At 46.3% G+C, this 18,879-nt stretch overlaps 1 protein-coding gene across 4 annotated transcripts; it reads right to left on the bottom strand.

Moving 5' to 3' along the window:
- Window positions 1-312: 312 nt before the first annotated feature.
- LOC142765499 (sulfotransferase 1B1-like) lies at window positions 313-9,393 on the bottom strand. Of its 4 annotated transcripts, none has more exons than XM_075866571.1 (2): window positions 9,281-9,393; window positions 313-1,445 (listed from the first exon to the last, which is right to left on the bottom strand). In XM_075866571.1, exon 2 carries the CDS (start codon window positions 1,413-1,415, stop codon window positions 474-476), a length of 942 nt encoding a protein of 313 aa, XP_075722686.1. In that variant the 5' UTR covers window positions 1,416-1,445; window positions 9,281-9,393; the 3' UTR covers window positions 313-473. The 4 variants fall into 4 exon arrangements, with proteins under 4 accessions (XP_075722686.1, XP_075722688.1, XP_075722687.1 ...); XM_075866573.1 differs by having other exon boundaries at window positions 9,251-9,334; XM_075866572.1 differs by lacking the exon at window positions 9,281-9,393 and adding an exon at window positions 1,822-1,933.
- Between the last annotated feature and the right edge of the window lie 9,486 nt (window positions 9,394-18,879).

The following is an 18,879-nucleotide window of genomic DNA, read 5'->3' as shown; positions in this document are numbered from 1 at the left end:
AACGAATAGAATGAATAGAAGTTGTGCTTAAGGAAGGAGGGCACTCGAAAAAAGCGATGATCTTATAAACTAAGTTTATAAGGTAATTTCGTTTGATGCACTTGGGACAGCCCTACACTGCGAGGAATGTTCATTCCACACGTTTGAATAAGTGAAGGTGTGGTATTGCCGTCCTCAGTGTCTTTGAAGGAACCCCAGTATCAGCATTATCTGGCGAGGTCATTCCTGGTGCTTTAAAACGCAGGTTTGCTAATCCTTGTAGAAAAATTCCTTTTGTTAAAGTTTAATGTTATAATAGTTCATGAGGCAACGTCACACAACCACCATATGTTTATTTACTGTTTTAAAATATATAAGTAACACAGTTCTCTTGAAATAGTGCTGCAGCCATACTAGTGCTGCATTACCATGACAAATTTGTATTTTACTTACATGCTACTATACAAAATGTACATTCTTGAACCTTAGTAGCACTACGTAATGTTGTTGCTCGGCCAGAGGGTCATCACATCGCTTCCAGAAACCTTCGCGGAAATCCACTCCCTCAGTAACTCCTTATGTAAATCACTAAGGACGTCCTTGTAGCCACCAACAGTGCCATTACGCACGAACTCGTGACCTGGTGGTCTGCTCTTGAGGAACTCTAGGACACTTAGCACCTCCTCAGAAACCGTAATGTTTTTGCTGTTTCTGTAGTTTTCCACAAACTCGACGTTGGCTGTGATGAAGTCTCTGAAGAATAGACGCATGCTTTGCTTACTGGACATGTCGACTACTCGCTGTAGCATTGCAGGGTCTATGGAGATTCGGTGAGCGTACTGTTTACCAAGGAACTCAGCGATCCTGGTCACTTGCAACTTGATGTTGGCGTGCAGATCCTCGTATGTTAAGAAGAGTACGTTACTTTCGTTTCTGCGGCTGTACCAGGGGAGCAAGCTGTCTTCCAAGTAGTTGCCGAATGGTACCTGGCCAGCCAGAAACAACCGAAGGTAGTGGTCGAAACTTAGACACTCTTTCGTGGCAGTGGTCTGAGCTGTCAACTGATGGTAAAAGGAGACGCACACGTCGTAAGAATTCCTGGCGACGTAGATGTACTTAGCGCGGGACGAAAATCTCTTCTCGTCGAAAGGCAGGTGAGTCTTGATTGTACCAGGTCGAGGCATAGATCGCACGGCGTCAGCACCGAAGAGCTCTATAAACGGAGACTTCGCCAGGAATTCTGCGAGGTCGGGTGGTGGCTGGCCGTCGTTGTAGATTCCGTACGCGATGCACTGCACCCAGGTTGTGCCACACTTTGGGAACGTAACAACAAAGACGTCCCCGGGTTGCGGCTCGTAGGAGAGCGCCGAAATGACGGCGTCGTCGGGAAAGAATCGAGGCACTGGCACTCCGTGCATAAATTTGACCAGCTTCATCGTCGGAAGGTTGATCTAGGCGAAAAAAGTCTGAAAATAAACACGCAAAGGAGGTCGTTTTGCGGGATTAGAACATGAAGCAAGTGCTTAAGTTTGTCTACAAGTAAGAAGTGTGAACTAACTAACTAACTAACTAATTAACTAACTAACTAACTAACTAACTAACTAACTAACTAACTAACTAACTAACTAACTAACTGATTAACTAACTAACTAACTCAATAACCAACTAACTAACTAACTAAATAAATAAATAACAAACAAACTAACTAACTAAGTAACTAACTAACTAAGGGGCCCAGTCAAAAGTGTTTTAAGAGGAATTGTGAACGAAGTTAAAGAAAACAAATCAACGAACAAGCAAACACGCCAGAAAACAAGCAAGCAAACAAAGCAGCAAACTAACTATTAAGCTTGGGGGGCGGTAACTTCAGATTCTCCGTATTGTCAGGTCAACATACAAGAGCCTCACCACCACAACGCAGTAACAAGCAGACTGCAAGAGGGCACAGCTGTGCACGTCTATATTCGTAGCTGTCGAGTGCGGAGTCTCCTCCCGATATTAGGACGCCACATGACTCGTGACGTTGGCCTCGATTCAGACGAAGTATGCGCACTACAATATAGCAGCAAAAAAAAATGAGGCAATAAGTGGGGGCGTGTCTGTTCTGAGTTGCATCGCCTCATGAAGATATCCGAACCTTTGTTATCTTGTACAAACAGGTCAAAACACTAGTGGTGCTTTTTCTTTGAAAGACACGAGTGCCTAAACCAAAACAGTGCTAAATTTCATGGCAACGGGAAGAACGACTAAATGTTTTTGAGAATAAAATCTCTTGTAGACAAAATTGAGTGATGGTGGGGATAGTTATAACGGGGACTCAGAAAGTCAGCTTCGAACAAACACACGAGGCAAAGCATGTACGCGTTCGAATAATAAAATTGAGCGACACCCATTAAAGGGATCTTGAAACGGTTTGTTGAAGTTAGGTCAGCGTTTAGAATACAGCACAATTAAACCATTCTCACCAGAAAATTAGTGACATGCTGTGTATCAAGGCCGCTACGAACTATGATATCATACCCTCCTCCTCACATTTGCCTGGTTTCTTCAACTCATGAGAAACGCTGGCATCGCTGGTGATCGCAGAGCTGATGAGCACGCGCAACTTTTTTAGCATTTACTTGTATAGACCTCCGAAATTGCGGGCCGACAGATTGCGCGTAGTCTCGTATTCACATAGTGTGCCCGGCAGCACGCGCGCTGTCTGGCAACAGAGACGACACTCATGAACTGGCTCATATATTCTTTGAAAGGTGCCGCCACCCTGCCAGCCGATCTTGTTTCCACAAGTTCTACAGCCCATGACAGCCAATCAGATCGGTGACGTGGCTGTTTACCTGCTCTAGCCAAGAACATGTCGCTCTGTGAATAGGGGTTGAAGGCGTGTTTGACCAAGTCGCAACGATCTGCACCAATGTGCAGCGGATTCTCGGCTTCATAGTGTTGTCATAAATTACACAGCTTACTCAGGGAGCTCCAATCGGTCTCTAAATAACCCTGAGGACTTTGTCTGCCAACTCAAAGTGCTTGCTAACTCAATATCACCAAAGCAGTTTCAAGGTCTCTTTAAACACGAGCTGCGTTCACAATTGTGACGGAGACAACTAACGTGGCCACATTCAGTCTGTTTCATTTGCGACCTAGTTGCTTTGTTATCGTGAATTCGATCCCCCTTACCCCCTTCCCCAGTACAGGGTAGCCAGCCGGTCTGAGAACTGGCTAACCTCCCTGTCCTTCCTCATTTATTCCCCCTTCCTTCCTCCGTTCCACGATTGCATTTGCATGGGTCAGTTGGCGTTCTGGAAGGCAAAAAATTGTACCAGTCTCTTTTTTTTGCTGTTGTTCACGCAGCACTTTGCTGGGGTAAAAAGAAGAAGAAAGAAAGAGGTAGACTGCCGGTGTTGCGGTTAAGGCGTGTTTAACCGCAACGCCGGCAATATACCTCTGTCGTATGCAAGACACCTGAAGCGATTATTTTAGCGGATTTAAGCGAGAAGCTTCGGCCTCTCAGCTTAGTGAACAAGGCTTCCGTGTAGAAGGCGAAACGTCTTTTTATTATATTTTTGACGCCCTCTTGGCCGTCTTCTTGTCTTTTGCGGTCCACTATACGGTATACTTCCCAACCAGACGAGATGTCCAATTCTCGACTTCATATATGCCATCAGACTGGCGTGCAAGTGCTATTGGCGTCAAAGCGACTTCAGATGTGGACGTGAACAATAGTCGTGAGAAAGAGGAGAAAACACGCCATAAAGCAAACAGTAGAATCTGCCCGACACAAATAATATTTACTGCATAGACACAGAAAGCTGTGCAAGATTTCTGTTATGTGCGGGGTTGTCGGCGTCTTATACACGTACTTTTGGAACGGTATTGAAAAGGCATCATCATCATCATCATCATCACCATCATCATCATCATCAGCCTGACTACGTCCACTGCAGGACAAAGGCCTCTCTCATGTCCCGCCAGTTAACCGGGTCCTGTGCTTGCTGCTGCCAATTTATACCCGCAAACTTCTTAATCTCATCTGCCCACCTAACCTTCTGTCTCCCCCTAACCCACTTGCCTTCTCTGGGAATCTAGTCAATGCCCCTAATGACCAGCGGTTATCCTGTCTACGCACTACATCCCCGGCCCATGTTCATTTCCTCTTCTTGATTTCAACTATGATATCCTGAACCCCATTTGTTCCATAATCCACTCTGCTCTCTTCTTTTCTCTTAAGGTTACACCTACCATTTTTTCTTTTCAATGCTAGCTGCGTCGTCCTGAATTAAAGCTTAACCCTGTTTGTAAGTCTCCAGGTTTCTGCTCCGTAGCTAAGTATCGGCAAGATACAACTGTTATATACCTTCCTATTAAGGGAGAGTGGCAATCTACCTGTCATAATTTGAGAGTGCTTGCCAAATGTGCTCCACCCCATTCTTATTCTTCTAGTTACTTCAATCTCGTGGTTCGGCTCCATGGTTATTACCTGCCCTAAGTAGACTTAGCCTTTTACAACTTGAAGTGCACTACTACCTATCTCGAAGCGCTGCTCTCTTCCGAGGTTGTTGTGTATTACTTTCGTTTTCTGCAGATTAATTTTAAGACCCGCCTTTCTGCTGTCCTTGTCTAACTCCGTAATCATGAGTTGCAATTCCTCCCCTCAGTTAGTCAGCAATGCAATGTCACCGGCGAGGCGCAGGTTACTAAGGTACTCTCCATTAACTCTTATCCCTAACTGTTCCAATTCTAGGCTTCTGAAAACCTCCTGTAAGCATGCGGTAAATAGCAGTGGGGATGTTGTGTCCCCCTGCCTTACACCCTTCTTGATTGGTATTCTATTGCTTTCTTTATGAAGCACTGTGGTAGCAGTATATCCCATGTAGATTTCTTCCAGGATGTTCATATATACTTGATCGGCGCCCTGATTCCACAGTGTCTGCATTACGGCTGATATTTCTACTGAATCAACGCCTTCTCGTAATCTATGAAAGCTATGTATTGTGGTTGGTTATATTCTGAGCATTATATTCTGAAAAGGCATAGGCGACCTTAAATGCTCAAAACTTGCTTATTCCTACTCAGACGGGGGCGGAAGTCGAACTTCCGTGGGTCAGCGAGCGGCGGATCATTCTATCGAGCGGGGGACGGAGGAGGAGAAGGAGTCCTAATGACTGGAGTCATTTGAAACCAGTCGTCCCCCACTTCACTGTGTACCAGTCGGAGGCTCACTCGGAACGCAGGGAGGGTTTGGGACACATTTCCTTCCTCCCTAGATTGTCGCTTGGAAGTGATCTGGGGGCCGCCGTTGTCGCGTGGACGCTCTGGGAGAAAGAGAAGCCTCGGCTCGCTGAGTGTCATTCCCTTGTGTTCAGAGCCGGTTGGCGGCGACGCCGATTCATCCGGTGCCAGATGCCAGGCTTAGTGGGACGAAGATGCTGTGGGGTGCCTGCTTGAATGGAAGCTTCCCTTGACAAACTACCTGGACGGCGTAGCTGATTAAGGTGGCGGCGTGTGGCCTTTCCGCCGATGTCCACGAGCCAAGACCGCAAACCTGTGCGTTTGAGCACCGTCGCTTCAACCGAGCCAGCCCTCTGTTAAACTGGCGGGCGTATATGCGCTGCCCACGTTCCATTCTCCTGCTACGCTAGAGCTTTTCTTCCTTGAACAATGTGTTCGTGAAGGGCTCCGGGACAGTTGCTGTCAGCTGGGTTCGCATTTGTCTCTATAGAACTTGAGAATCTCTGTGGACCCAAATGAAGTGCTGTTGTCGAAGACAACCTTGCGCTGTAGTCCGAACGTTGCAAGCAACAGCCACAGAGTGTCGACAACTATTTGGGTGCACGTTAAATAACCCCAGGTGGTCGAAATTTCCGGAGTCCTCCACTACGGCGTCTCTCATAATTATATGGTGGTTTTGGGACGTTAAACCCCATATATCAATCAAATCAGAGTGTCGACAACTGCCCCCGATGTCGTTGTGGCCATTTGTTTGACCTCCAGCCATTTGGTGTATGCGTGAACAACCACCAGGAATGAACATCCTTCGATAGGTCCAGCAATGTGCAGGGTGTGCCAAGGTGTTTCTGGTCTTTCCCGATTCGGTATAAAAGCTCTTGGTGGGGCTCTGTAGTTGCATTGGCAAGGCTGGCGATCGGGAAATGTTGATTTGTTGTCACCGTCGATACTCGGCCACCACATGTAACTTCTGGCGCACTTCCTCATGGTCCCTTCTTCAGCACTTCTTTAGGGGCAACGAATGACTCTTGGTGGCATGGCGACCAAGTCCATGGGACTTCTTTCTGCAGGAGCTCGTATAGATCGTTGGCCACTGTAGCTAGATCTTCTCAAAACCGGTCAAAGAACGTTATTAACCCTAAGAACGACTGCAATTATTGTTTGTTAGTAGGTAATCATGATCAGTGATTGCTTGCACTTTGTCTTCAGTGGTGTGAATACCCTGCGCGTTAATGTGATGTACAGGAAACTTTACTTCAGGCACCGCAAAAACACAATTTTTCTTGCTGATGCGCAAGTTCGCATTTGATAGCCTTTCAAGAATGAGCTCCAAACGTTCTGTGTGCTCTTCATTGGAGGCGCCCCCGACAGTAACATAATCTACGTAGACGCAAACTCCCGAGATCCCGCTAAGTGTAGACTCCATAAATTTCCGGAAATTTGCTGGTGCTGCAGCAATGCCGAATGGTAGCCTTTTCACTTTGTAGAGACTCTTACTGGTGCTTATCACGAGCATTTCAGATGTTGATTCACTCACCTTCAGTTGCTGGTAGGCTTGTGTCCAATCGAAGGTGCTGAAGATTTTTCCACCCCGAAGCGTTCTAAAACCCTCTTCTGGTGTCGGCAGTAGGTAGGATAATGCCTTTGTAGACAGGTTGATGGTGCTCCGGCAGTCTCCGCAGAGGCATAGGGTACCGTTCTTCTTTTGGACGACATTGAGTGGTGTAGTCCATTCTAAATGTTGCGTCGGTTCGATGATCCTATGCTCCTGCTGTCGGTCAAGCTAATTCTCGGCTGACGTTCGTAGAGCAAAAGTTCCCGACCTAGCTTTCAAAAAAATTTGGTGTTGCATCTTTTCGCAGCTCTAGTGTGACCGGAGGTCCGCTGCTTCCTGGTATTCCTTTTAAAAAGAAAACTGGCTTGTACTTTATTTGAAGCTGTTCTACTGACGGATAGCTGGCTGCATGGTTAACTCCACCAACGACCACTCCAAGAGGGGTGAACCAATTTTGGCCGGAAAGGCTTGATCCGGAGCTGTGAACGACTAGCAATGGCAGATGGTGGGTCTGGCCGTTGTAGTACACCTCTACGTTGGCACATCCCAGTTGTGGAAGGTAATGTCCTGAGCACGTGCTCAGCTGCGTGTCGTCTTGTTGGTGAGTTGGCGCGTTTTCACTCCAAGTAGGTCAAAAAGTGTCCTCACTGATGAGCGTGCATGCTACTCCAGAATCCACTTCAAACTTGATGGGGCTATGGTGTACTACAATTTCTGTCATTATCTTCGGTCTCGTGGCGAGATTCACAACGTTGTTTAAGTCGTATAGAGCCGCGGACGTTAGTGATGTTCTGGCTGTGCTATCTTGTGTCTGGCCCTTTTGAGCGTCGACATTGTGGTTACGTCGCGCTGGACCCTTTGGCCTGGGCTGTATGCTTTTGGTTATGCGTGCCTTTTTTATGTGTCCCCATTTTCGCGAAAATTGCACGCAGTTGTCTTGAATCGATATACCTAGGGATCGTGCATGTCGTCGCATCGCCAACAGCACTGTGTTTTTTCCTTGAGTTGGCTGTGGTAGCAGAATGGCCTGGCTGCTGACTGGTGTTGTGCACTGGCTCGACGTTCTGTCGGATATCCCTCTGTTGGTGACCAGCGCTCTCCGCCCGCTGAAAAATGTCTTGCGCTTTGGAGAATATGAGACCCGTCTCTGCGAACAGGCGTTGTTGTAGGCCTTCGTCACGCAGTCCGCACACAAAACGACCCCACAACATAACGTCCAAAGGGAGCAATAGTGGTGTTAGCAGGCGTGGTAGTCGATCCTCCCACCGGCGCAGTAGGGGAAGTTACTGAGGTCGGTGTCCCGAAATTGCGGTCAGCAGCGACTTTTTTAAGAGACACCACACAATCGCTCACTTTTTCGCCTTCCAGTTGGCCTCGCAGTTGGAAGCGGGCTCGGCTGTAGACCACTGATGGCCTTGGATAACAGTGCTTCTGTAGCGCAGCTACGATGTCGTCGTAGTCGACAGTAGCTGCAGTGCGTGGCTGAATCAGTGCACAAACTGTGTCATATGTCTGCTCCCCATACAGCGTTGGCTCTCTTCATTGCTGCGTCGGTGATGTTGTTAGCCTCGAAGTAAAATTGCAGGCGTCCAAACCACGATGACCATGATGAGCCGTTGAATTCGGGTTGCCAATTCCGGAGCCCGTGCGTAGCCATGACTTGCTTTTCAAAAGCGTTGTGTAGTGCAGGTCCAAATCCCATCCTCGTCACCACTGTTATGTCCGGAAGTGTCGTCGTACCATATACGTACTCCTGGAATGGCTGTGAAAAGGCATAGGCAACCTCGAATGGTTAAAACTTGTTTATTTCTACTCAGAAGGGGGTGGCAGCGGAAATCGTTCTGTCGAGTGGGGGACAGAGGAGGTAAACTAGAAGAAGTCTCAATGACCGGAGTCATTGCAACTGGTCGTCTACCGGTCCCCCGCTTCATTGTGTACCGCTCGGAGGCTCGCTTGGAACGCAGGGGTGGTTTGGGACACAACAGTCCCATAGCAAGCTAACATTTCACAGAGCTCTAGGGGTATGTACTCGACTCGAAGGCGGCTGGGTCAAATCACGGTGGCGGTGACCGCGTTTCAAAGAAGGCGAAATGCTGGATGCATGTGAACTGAGATTTAGATGCACATTAAGGAGCATCATATCGTCTACTGAATCCTTTCCCTGAGGCGTGCCTCATGATGATACGATGAATCCGGTACGTAAAACCTGAACACATTGCTATTATAAGCTGTGATCTGATAAAATTTAGATTGGTACAAGCTTTACCATTGTTAGAGAACATAAAACTGGTTCTGCCACAGATGAGATACAGAACATGACATTTCGCGGGATTGCTTGGTAAAACATTGACCAAAAATGCTGCTGTGCAAAGAGTTGCGCAAAGCCAGGTTCGTATACAGCCACAAACAACAGGAAAAAGTGACGTTTATAAAAAAAGTATGTGCCACACTTTGGTTAATGTAAGTATATAACCCGGAGTGCCTACTTACCACCATACAGGGCAAAATCATGCAGCTCACCTCTTTTCGGACAGCTGAGAAAGCTGGAGACCTCAAGATGTCCACGAGAGTGCCATCACCCTTACTTGGATAAAGAGCACTGTTAGCGGACCCTTACATATATTGCAGGTTTTTATGAACAATTTCCCGCTATCTGATTGCCGAGTGCTCTCCACTGAGCGAAGACGTTGCTTTTTTGTTTGATAAGATTAGGTGAAGGTGGCTAGGTCAAGTAGCGACAACCGCATCTTCGTTGCTAGCAGTACCAATTGTCCGAATTGCACTGAATACGACAAGGAGCAAAATAACTTTGTGGAGTTGAAGTTCAAGTCCCACAAAGCCGTGATTAATTCAGGAGGAAGTTAACAAAAAAAAAACGGCAGGCCTGCGCGGAACACGTGGCATTCATAGCGAAAGCTGGCAGCATGGCCTTTAGAGTGACCTTTATAAACTTGTATATGTATAAGCACAACTCCCGTTATAAACTCGTATATGTATGAAGACTCGTATATGTATAAGCTTGTACATGTATAAACATATACAAGTGCCCTTGCATGGTACCTACTACGCCATGTGTCGTCATAATTTTTCCCGGCTTAACTCCCAGTATTCAATCATCATTCATCCTCGGAGATTTCTCCATCCTGCTCAGAAGCGAGGTACCCAATGCGGACCTTCAAGACATTATGTAAGCTTTGTTGAGATGCTGTGGCCGAGGACGATGAAAAAGTTGGAACGACCCACTCGTTAAGCAATTCACATTGTGTGAGACGTAGTAGTTATTTTACTGCTCTACCACTCTGTGTAATGTTTGTTAACGCAACCATTCGCGCAGCACGACGGCTGTATAGGGCCTTTCTGCAGCGCAGCATCAAGTCTCCGCATGGCTCAGAATATAATACTCGGATGCCACGCAAAGCGCCTGCCTTCCAATCTAACCCTGAATTCTTTAGGGGTGAAGCAGCTTAGTGTCCGAGCTCGCACTACGGCGGCCCTGGCTCGAAGACAGTGCGAATAAAAACAGCTACAAGAATGGTAGCATGGATAAAAACGGCTACAAGAACGCGCGTGGTTCTAAAAGCGCTTGTGAGAAATTGGCGGGGATTACCAAAGAAAAACACCGTGCGAATACGTCGGTGCCGCCACTAAGCCAAAATTTCCGCAGTGCAGGGAAGTCAGCGTGGTTTTCGCTATCTTTTTGCACACTGAACATCGCGCCTCCTAAGGCATGTTCGTGGGCGTTCATTCTCTTTCGGGCAGGTTTTTAGTTCCACCTGTAGCGTGGAAATTCCCACTCTCGAAGGAAGCACACGCATAACTCTCTTGCAGATCCTTTCGCATCTATCAAATGTTGCAAATAAATAGAAGAACAGGTTGTCACCAGAAGGGCTTGCATCATGGCGGCAATGCGGCTGTTAGTAGATATGTCAAGAGCGCAGTGATATTGAATGCAATACATCGTAGCCACGTGATTATATGGCATAATTTTTTTTGTGTGTGTGTGCATAGTCTGAACGAAAAAGATTTTAGGTGAATCGTGCCACTCGCTGGCATTGCGGCTTAAGCATTGCTCCTAGGGCAGAGCAAATGCGGTGGGATGGCGCGGTCTTGACCGCGGGCGTCAGCCAACGAAAGTGATTGACGCGTGAAGTCAGTGATTGATTGATTGATTTGTGGGGTTTAACGTCCCAAAACCACTATATGATTATGAGAGACGCCGTAGTGGAGGGCTCCGGAGATTTCGATCACCTGGGGTTCTTTAACGTGCACCCAAATCTGAGTACACGGGCCTACAACATTTCCGCCTCCATCGGAAATGCAGCCGCTGCAGCCGGGATTCGAACCCGCGACCTGCGGGTCAGCAGCCGAGTACCTGAGCCACTAGACCACCACGGCGGGGCATCGTGAAGTCAGTGTAAACTCGTTGATTCTGAGAAGGCCCAAATTAAACTCGTTACTGTCATGGTGTCGTTGTCACTGTCAAGCATTTCATGTGGTGGACGCAAAGCAGCAGGTTCATTGATATAAAACATTTCGTCGTCTTGCACTACTTTACCAAGGCTGCGGCCATAGAGGAGCTTGTGATCCCTTAGCTGCCTTAATACGCCTTTTAGTTGGCCGTCTACTTATTCTGCTTGGTCTGTTTCGAAGTGCAGACCACATTAAATCAATCTTAAGTTTGTTTGTACTAATCAGCTTGGGCTTAATTAACAGAAGATGGAACAGTTTTGTATTGATTGGTAAAATTTTCATCGCAACAGCTGTAATTACCTTCGGTACAATTAGCAGCCTTCATTACAATGGAGAAAGTCAACATCATAGTTTACGATCATCATTCACAGTAAGGTGTAATTAGCACGACTTGCCTTAGCGTGCTGTTCTCACCATGGTTTTTTTTTACATTTTATTGAAGTTGTTATGACCACATTTCAAGAAATGCACAACACATTACATGTATGTGTTGTGTAATGTGCACAACACATTACACAGGCTATGTAATGTGCTTGTCAAATTACATAGCTTCATTAACATGGTCTTATTGAAATGTGGCTTAATTACTTCTGTCTTAGCAGGACTTGGCTTATTTAGCTCGATCATAGCATGTTCTGACCTAACAAGCCATGTATAAAGCCCAACCAATTGGCCAATCAGCAAGCCGCAGGAGCCCAGGTGCAAGCAGACGATGAAGACAGTACAGGCCGACCATGATCATTGAAGACGTGGCCTCGGTTTTAGATATGATTGCGTTATTTCAAGGCGCTTGGCCGGAACTAATGTCAGAGGCCACCGTGCTCATTATTCTAAAAAAGGAGAGGGTGAGAAGGGGAAAAGGGGAGAGAGTAAAGTCTACCGGAAGAAGACAGAAAGAAATAGACAGAGAAAAATACATCGACACAAACAGATAGAGAAGAAAACGAAAGGGATAGGCTAAGAGAGAAAAACAGCGAGAAAGAAATAGAAATAAATCAAGACAATGAATTATTGGTTGATTGATTGATTTACCGAAAAAGCTTTATTGAAGCCCTGCTGGAGCCCCGCTGTGGTGGTCTAGTGGATAAGGTGCTCGGCTGCTGACCCGCAGGTCGCGGGATCGAATCCCGGCTGCGGCGGCTGCATTTCCGATGGAGGCGGAAATCTTGTAGGCCCGTGGGCTCAGATTTGGGTGCACGTTAAAGAACCCCAGGTGGTCGAAATTTCCGGAGCCCTCCTCTACGGCCTCTCTCATAATCATATGGTGGTTTCGGGACGTTAAACCTCACATATCATCATCATCGAAGTTTTGCTGGAGGCGATCTAGTGCGCAGTGGGGAACTCCCACGTCGGGGCCACCAGGCCATGCCTTTTTCGGCCGTTTCGTGGGCCTGCTGGACAGCTCAAAGCTGGTCGGCCAGGAGGCGCATGCGGATGGCCGCTGTCCACCTGGCCATGGAAGAAACTGCGCTTGATTGAATGCACCCCTAGAGCATATGTGCTAATGTGGACTTCTCCTCACATGCGGGGCACGTGTCATCCGGATGGTTCTGAGAGTATAACACGTGTAGTGTACAAAGATTCGAGTACGTTCCCGCCTGTAGCACTCTAAAACGTAAGCCCCCGAGGCCGATTCTATTTCGATTGAGGAGAAGGGCACTCTCTCCACACAAGGTAATAGTTCTTTGTACTTTCATTGCAGGTAGCGGGCACGTCCCTTTCTTCAGAAGCATCGCCTTCGTCGAGCCTTGTGCCAGCGTGGTCAGTGAGCGCACGCGTGGCTGCGTGGACCGTCTCATTGAGGTTTGTAGGGACGCCTGCTAAGTGCCCGACATGTGTGGGGAACAATATTAGCTAATGGTGTTTCATCCTATAGACATTTTGGAGTAAACTCAAGGCTTCTTCGGAGATTACACCGCAGTCGTAAATGTTCGTTGCTCATCCCGAATCACCGTGTATGACCTCATTATTGGTTTCAATAAGTGCCAATGCGATGGCTACTTGCTCGGCCATGGCTGCGTCGTTAGAGAGAATTCTATATTGCCGCTAAGTCCGCAATGGTCTGACATTCTCACGCGACGTGGCACTCAGCCAAACGTATAGCCATTATTACAGTGTCCATGTGTATTGTAATTCTAGAATGTCAAGAATTTCCAGGATTGGCTTTTGACGTACAGTAATAGACAGGCAGAATTATACATTAAAACACAAAACAACAAAGTTATGGTTTACAAGCAATACAGAAGTAAATTAACAATATTAAATTTAGTCGACGCGGAAACGTTATGTGCTTACAAAGGATGAGAACTGCTACGCGGAAAGAGAAGCCGCAATGTGTTCGTTATATATAGTTAGCTGCACAAACCTTTTGGCGTTGATCATTAAGCTCATTATTACAGTTGACCTTCAATAAAAAAATTGGCTGCGTATCTGCAAGTTACACTGTGAATGTCTTCGAAAGACGATAGTCTTGCGTGTGAAGAGAGTGAACAAAACGTTTATTCGATGTTCTGCGCAAGAAAATCGGTGAATGGCATTCTGGAGGCGCGGCGTTAAAGTGCCTCGAGCGTGCAGCGGAGGCGAACGAGCGCATCAAGTCACGTCACACGTGAGACATGAGCGCTATCTGGCAGTTATCCTGCAAAACGAAGCGCTCGGCGTGTGCGCCCGTCTCTGAGGTGATAAGGTGTAGACCGCAAGGCGACAGACAGGTAGGTGCAACCACTCTGTCGTCTTAGCAAAGCGTTGGAAACACTTGCCTTTTCGTGCAAGTGTTGCATAGCCAGCGCCGCGTGATAGACGCTAAGGTCCTTAGAATTACTTATGTATGCCTTTTCTAGTAAAGAGACACGCATACAGAATATTGACGTGTTGTTATGGTGCCTCAGATATGCGCAATAATTGCTTTTTAATTTACAATCACGCAAGTATGAACGCGGAAACTTGAGCAATATAGGTGGGCGATGCGGATGGGGTCGGCCGTTTGGAGTATTGTTTAGTCACTTTGGCGCCGTTTAGGGTACCGTTAAGGGTGGCCAAACAGACAGTAGTTGTTGATGTATAATGTTGTTGGAATGCTTCAACCTCCTATATAATGTGAGGCTCACGGGATGGCTTTAGGCTCTCTCATAGTCGAGTACTAAGTACTCGAAATCGCTAACCACTTTTTATAAACAAACAGACCAAAATTATTGCGTCGAAGGTCCCCAAGAAAGACTATCGTCTTTAAAAAAGCTCCGTGCATAGACGTGGAAAACTAAGACATTTGTGTTTTCAGAATAAAGTGACTGCTGCGCATCTGTGTGTAAAAAAAACTTCAGTCCTTAATCAGTTGTCCTTGCGGCGTGCAATGACTGTCAGATAAGGGCCGTTTGCAGTTGTTGTGACAGTTGTCATTCCTGCAAGCGCTTGCAAAGATTAGATAGGCGGTTGGCTACAGCACACTGCTGAGCAACACAGCCGTCATCATTTTCTAAAAATGATGAAGTCGTAAACACACTGCGCGAGTGTCTTCCCCCTGCTTTTGCCTTATAAGGAGGGTGTACCTCACTGGCCTACAGCGGCCGCTTGCAACACACTGAAAGGGCCCCTCAACAATCTCTGAAAGTGCACGTTGTTATCTTCTGGAGTTTCCCGCCTTTTTGTCTGCACAATGCGTGACGTCATACGTAGATTCCCGTGACTTCATGAAGAAAAGAGCTTTTGATTGGACCGCATATGAGATGTATGAGCTGTGAATGCTCTCTTACTCCGCTGTGCCACACGTCACCCGGTCCATTTTGCCTTGTCTAGTATTGCAGTCGTGCGCGATTAAATGACTGCGCTTTATTTTTTTTTGTGTTTTAGACTTCGCAAGTGGAGGTAACAGGGTGTAGCCTGAAATCACGAAGCCCTCACAGGCTCATCGTTTCGTGCTGACATTGCCAACTTGTTTTATGAAGAAATAAGTTACGGAAAGAATGTAGCTTCTGTAGGACGTTGCGGAAGGCGAAAAAACCACAAACGAACGAATTTCTTATCTTCGTTCAGGAAGAGCTTGGGGGTACTTCAAAACTTGAACGACATGAACGCCGATCACAACAGTGTTTAGTTATGCGGTTGCGTTTTCATACGAAGGCTGTTAAAGCAAGCTGTTCATTGCCTGCCTCAGTGGTGATTGACCAGCTCGACTCGGTAGTTGATCTTATGACTAATAGTAATGCTTTTAGTGTTTATCATCTGAAAACAGCCCTTTGATTGCGGGAAACGCCATAGTGGAAGGCTGCGGAATCGTCGAGCTCCCGGGGTTTTTCGACCTGCTCCAATATTTGAGTACACGGGCCTCATACATTTTCGCCTTCATTGAAAATGCGGCTGCTAGGGTCTTACAACTAAGCTGATGCCAAAGATAGCATAACCAGGAATTCATCAGTCAGGAAGACATATCTCATACTAAACTTGAGAATTGTCTTACAACTAAGCTGATGCCAAAGTTAGCATAACCAGGAATTCATCGGTCAGAAGACATTTTATCTCATAGTAAACTTGGGAACGGAACTCCCCGAGAGAGTTTGTGACCTGTCTTGCTCTCAGGCACTGTTACGTAACGACAAGCAGCCGAAAAATCAAGGTCAGACTGTTATTGGAAGTCCCATGGTGTTCTTGAGCAGCCCCCAGTGCACAGGATGTATCTCGTAAGCGCTTCAGAGCTGACGGCCGGTATCTCGTGTGCATGGTAGCATCTATCTTTCTGTGTGTGTCGCCAACGCATTGAACAAATTGCAGTGGGACAGTGTCATTGCATTTCTGCTGCCGCTTTTACAGTTGAAAAGCAATTCGAAGGAATGAGGGCGAATAAATTGATTTGTTAAATCGGGAAGTTCGTATTATTCAGGAAGAAATTATGAATGATGGGGCGCGACTAACGCGGCATACAAAAAACGAATGACCGAGGACGATGCGCTACTTGCAACTGACTTCTCCATTCTGTAATGAGGTGTGCTTGCAACGCCGAACAGATTAATGGAACTAGTCGACAAAATGAAACCCAATAAAAAATACAAAATAACGTTGATCAACAAGATTATCTCACGTGAAGTTCTGGAAAGGCTATCTCACTCTCGTACAGATTGATTGATGGGAGACTGATGAAACTATGTCCCTCTCACCCGACATGAAAGACCTCTATAGTTTCCCTTTATGTAGAGCCTTTGTGCCTGTGCATTACTGTTCTTTGCCCAAAAAAGAGGCTTACAACTATCCTCTCTGCACTCTTTACACTATAACGCCAGATGCATGAACGACCTGCCTATATCAGGTTGAACAGAAGAAGTGCCTGAGACTGGTTGGCTGGATGGGAGCCGACAGATGGAAACAACGTGGTGGGATTATCAGGTTGGACAGTGGGAGTGCCTCAGACTGGCTGGCCTAGTCTGAAGGCCAGCCAGTCACAGCACTTCCACTGTTCACCCTCATTATCCCACTACGTTGTTTCTACCTGTCGGCTCCCATCTAAATTTTGAACTGCCTCTATCAAAGTACTTTTATGCTCGGAAAGAAACACGTCAGGGCACCTTCCGGTTTGCCAACTGTAATGACGCCCCGCCCCTTGTCATGTCATAACACCACCTCGACCAATTTTTTGTATTGTCAGGGAGGAATTTTTCGTTACTTCTAAACCCGAAATAGTAACGTAGCTTCGTCCGAAAGCAACCGCACCATATTATTTGGCACTAATATACGTTTGCGCGGGTTAAAAGTAAGCTAGGGCAGCACGAGCCTGCATTACTCGTCTATCGGGGCTCAATAGTTTATGTAGGAGGGGTGGACAGTCAGCCAAGATACGACCAACGGCCGGTATTAAATGATATGGAGAACTAATGCTGTTATTGTACGAGCAGGCAGAGGAAGAAGGTTCCAAGGAGACGATCAGTGCCTGCCGTCACATATATCACTGAATAACAGAAGTAACCATCACGTTCTTGTAGTGGTTACTTTTGAAATCACTGAAAATTGCTTATTTATTTCAGAAAGAAATTCGATAAGTGCAGTTAACTCTCACGAAAGCGTCATTAAATGTAGTTGATGGGAACATAGAACATATTGGGTGCCTACTGGGGAGTGAGTGAGTGAATGAGCGAGTGAACGAGCGAAACATCTTTGGTGTCCGTTGTTAGATCAGAAAATTCCTAAAGTGGGGTTCCGCTAGCTTAACTGTATTTTCATTATGTTGGTGAAAGGCAAAATGGATTTATGTTTTTGCGAAACTGCTCATCCGAAGGTAACAGATTATTTTGTTCCTTTTAATTCCCCCAGGGCGTAGACTAGCGAGTTCTTTTGGCTCTTTTGGCAAGGCCTCTCAGTAAAGAAAATTTGTGGCAGGTGGAGCGATTGGAATCAGCGTGGACACACTGTTTCGCCCAAATAAAATGCTGGGCGCGTCCTTTTGGCATCTCTAGCGCAACCGAAGAAGCATGCCTTGGATGTGAATAAAGATTCATTCTTCCTGGTACCTCAGGACTGTTCAGACCTTCCTTCTTCTATTGCATCGGTACGGAGCCTTCTCGGAGGCCTTCACCTGGTTCACTCTCTAACCGTACGACGGCTTGTTATTTTTAAAGACAAGTTTTTGTCAAAAGACTTTCACGCAAAAAATGTGGTCTGTCGTGTGTCTGTCACACGATTCAGTTACCTTGTCACAGTTTCAGCCCTTGCCAAACGCCCAGCCATCTTCAACAGGTAGCGGCGTTTATACTTGTGAACGTTGTCGATCAAAAAGCAAATATTACGCATATTTATTATTGCGTAGGTATCAGGTGGTGTATTCTTTTACTAGAAAATACATAGATGTCGAATTTTAAACACCCTAGTGTATTTTAGGCTACAGTGAAAATGCAACGCTAGGCACGAAAAAGTGCTCTGCCGACAAAGTGGTGCTGCCATCTGGCAGTGGCCCTGGGTTCCACACAAGCTCATTTTTTCGAACGGCACTGCGTGATGGCGCCCGTGTATGATGTGGCACTTCCTCTATCTTACCAATGCCAGCCAGATACGACCGACTCATCATAGAGGAGGTGCTGTCTCAGTCAAGACAAAACATAAATGGCCATTCGACTCACAGAAGACTATCGCCTTTCTATGACATTCTTTTTGAAGCAGGCACATGCACGGCCAATTTTCGTCCCAGTTATTATTTCATATCCTCATGAAGCATTATTTCTTTCTGGGGTGGATGTATTACAGAGCCAGTACTTACTCCTGCAGTATATTCTGTCTTTATTATGTTTATTCCTAATTGTGTTTCATGTTATGACAACACTTACCCGTACAGATTTCCGATTTGTTTCACAGATATAGTTCAACTTGTTTTCCCAGTTCGTTCAACATTATCTTTAATGCAATTCCGTCCTGCATATGACTTATGAAGCAAGCTGGCAGTATAAAATAAATGAAGAAATAAATAAATAAATAAATAAATAAATAAATAAATAAATAAATAGTGAGCACCAGTGTTCATTGCCTGCTTTTTGAGACCACCTTTGTAGAACTTGTTGCTTACTGAGACTACCTTTGTCTACTTCAGCTGCCACAAGAGTTAAGTCAAAGTCCTGGATGTCAGTAGCCAGGATGGACACGTGCCACTAAGCGTCATTGTCGGTGCATTCACGTCC

This window comes from Rhipicephalus microplus, chromosome 6 (genome assembly GCF_043290135.1).
Source record: "Rhipicephalus microplus isolate Deutch F79 chromosome 6, USDA_Rmic, whole genome shotgun sequence".
NCBI classification, from domain to species: Eukaryota; Metazoa; Arthropoda; class Arachnida; order Ixodida; family Ixodidae; genus Rhipicephalus; species Rhipicephalus microplus.
This window is presented reverse-complemented; position numbering and strand designations above follow the sequence as displayed.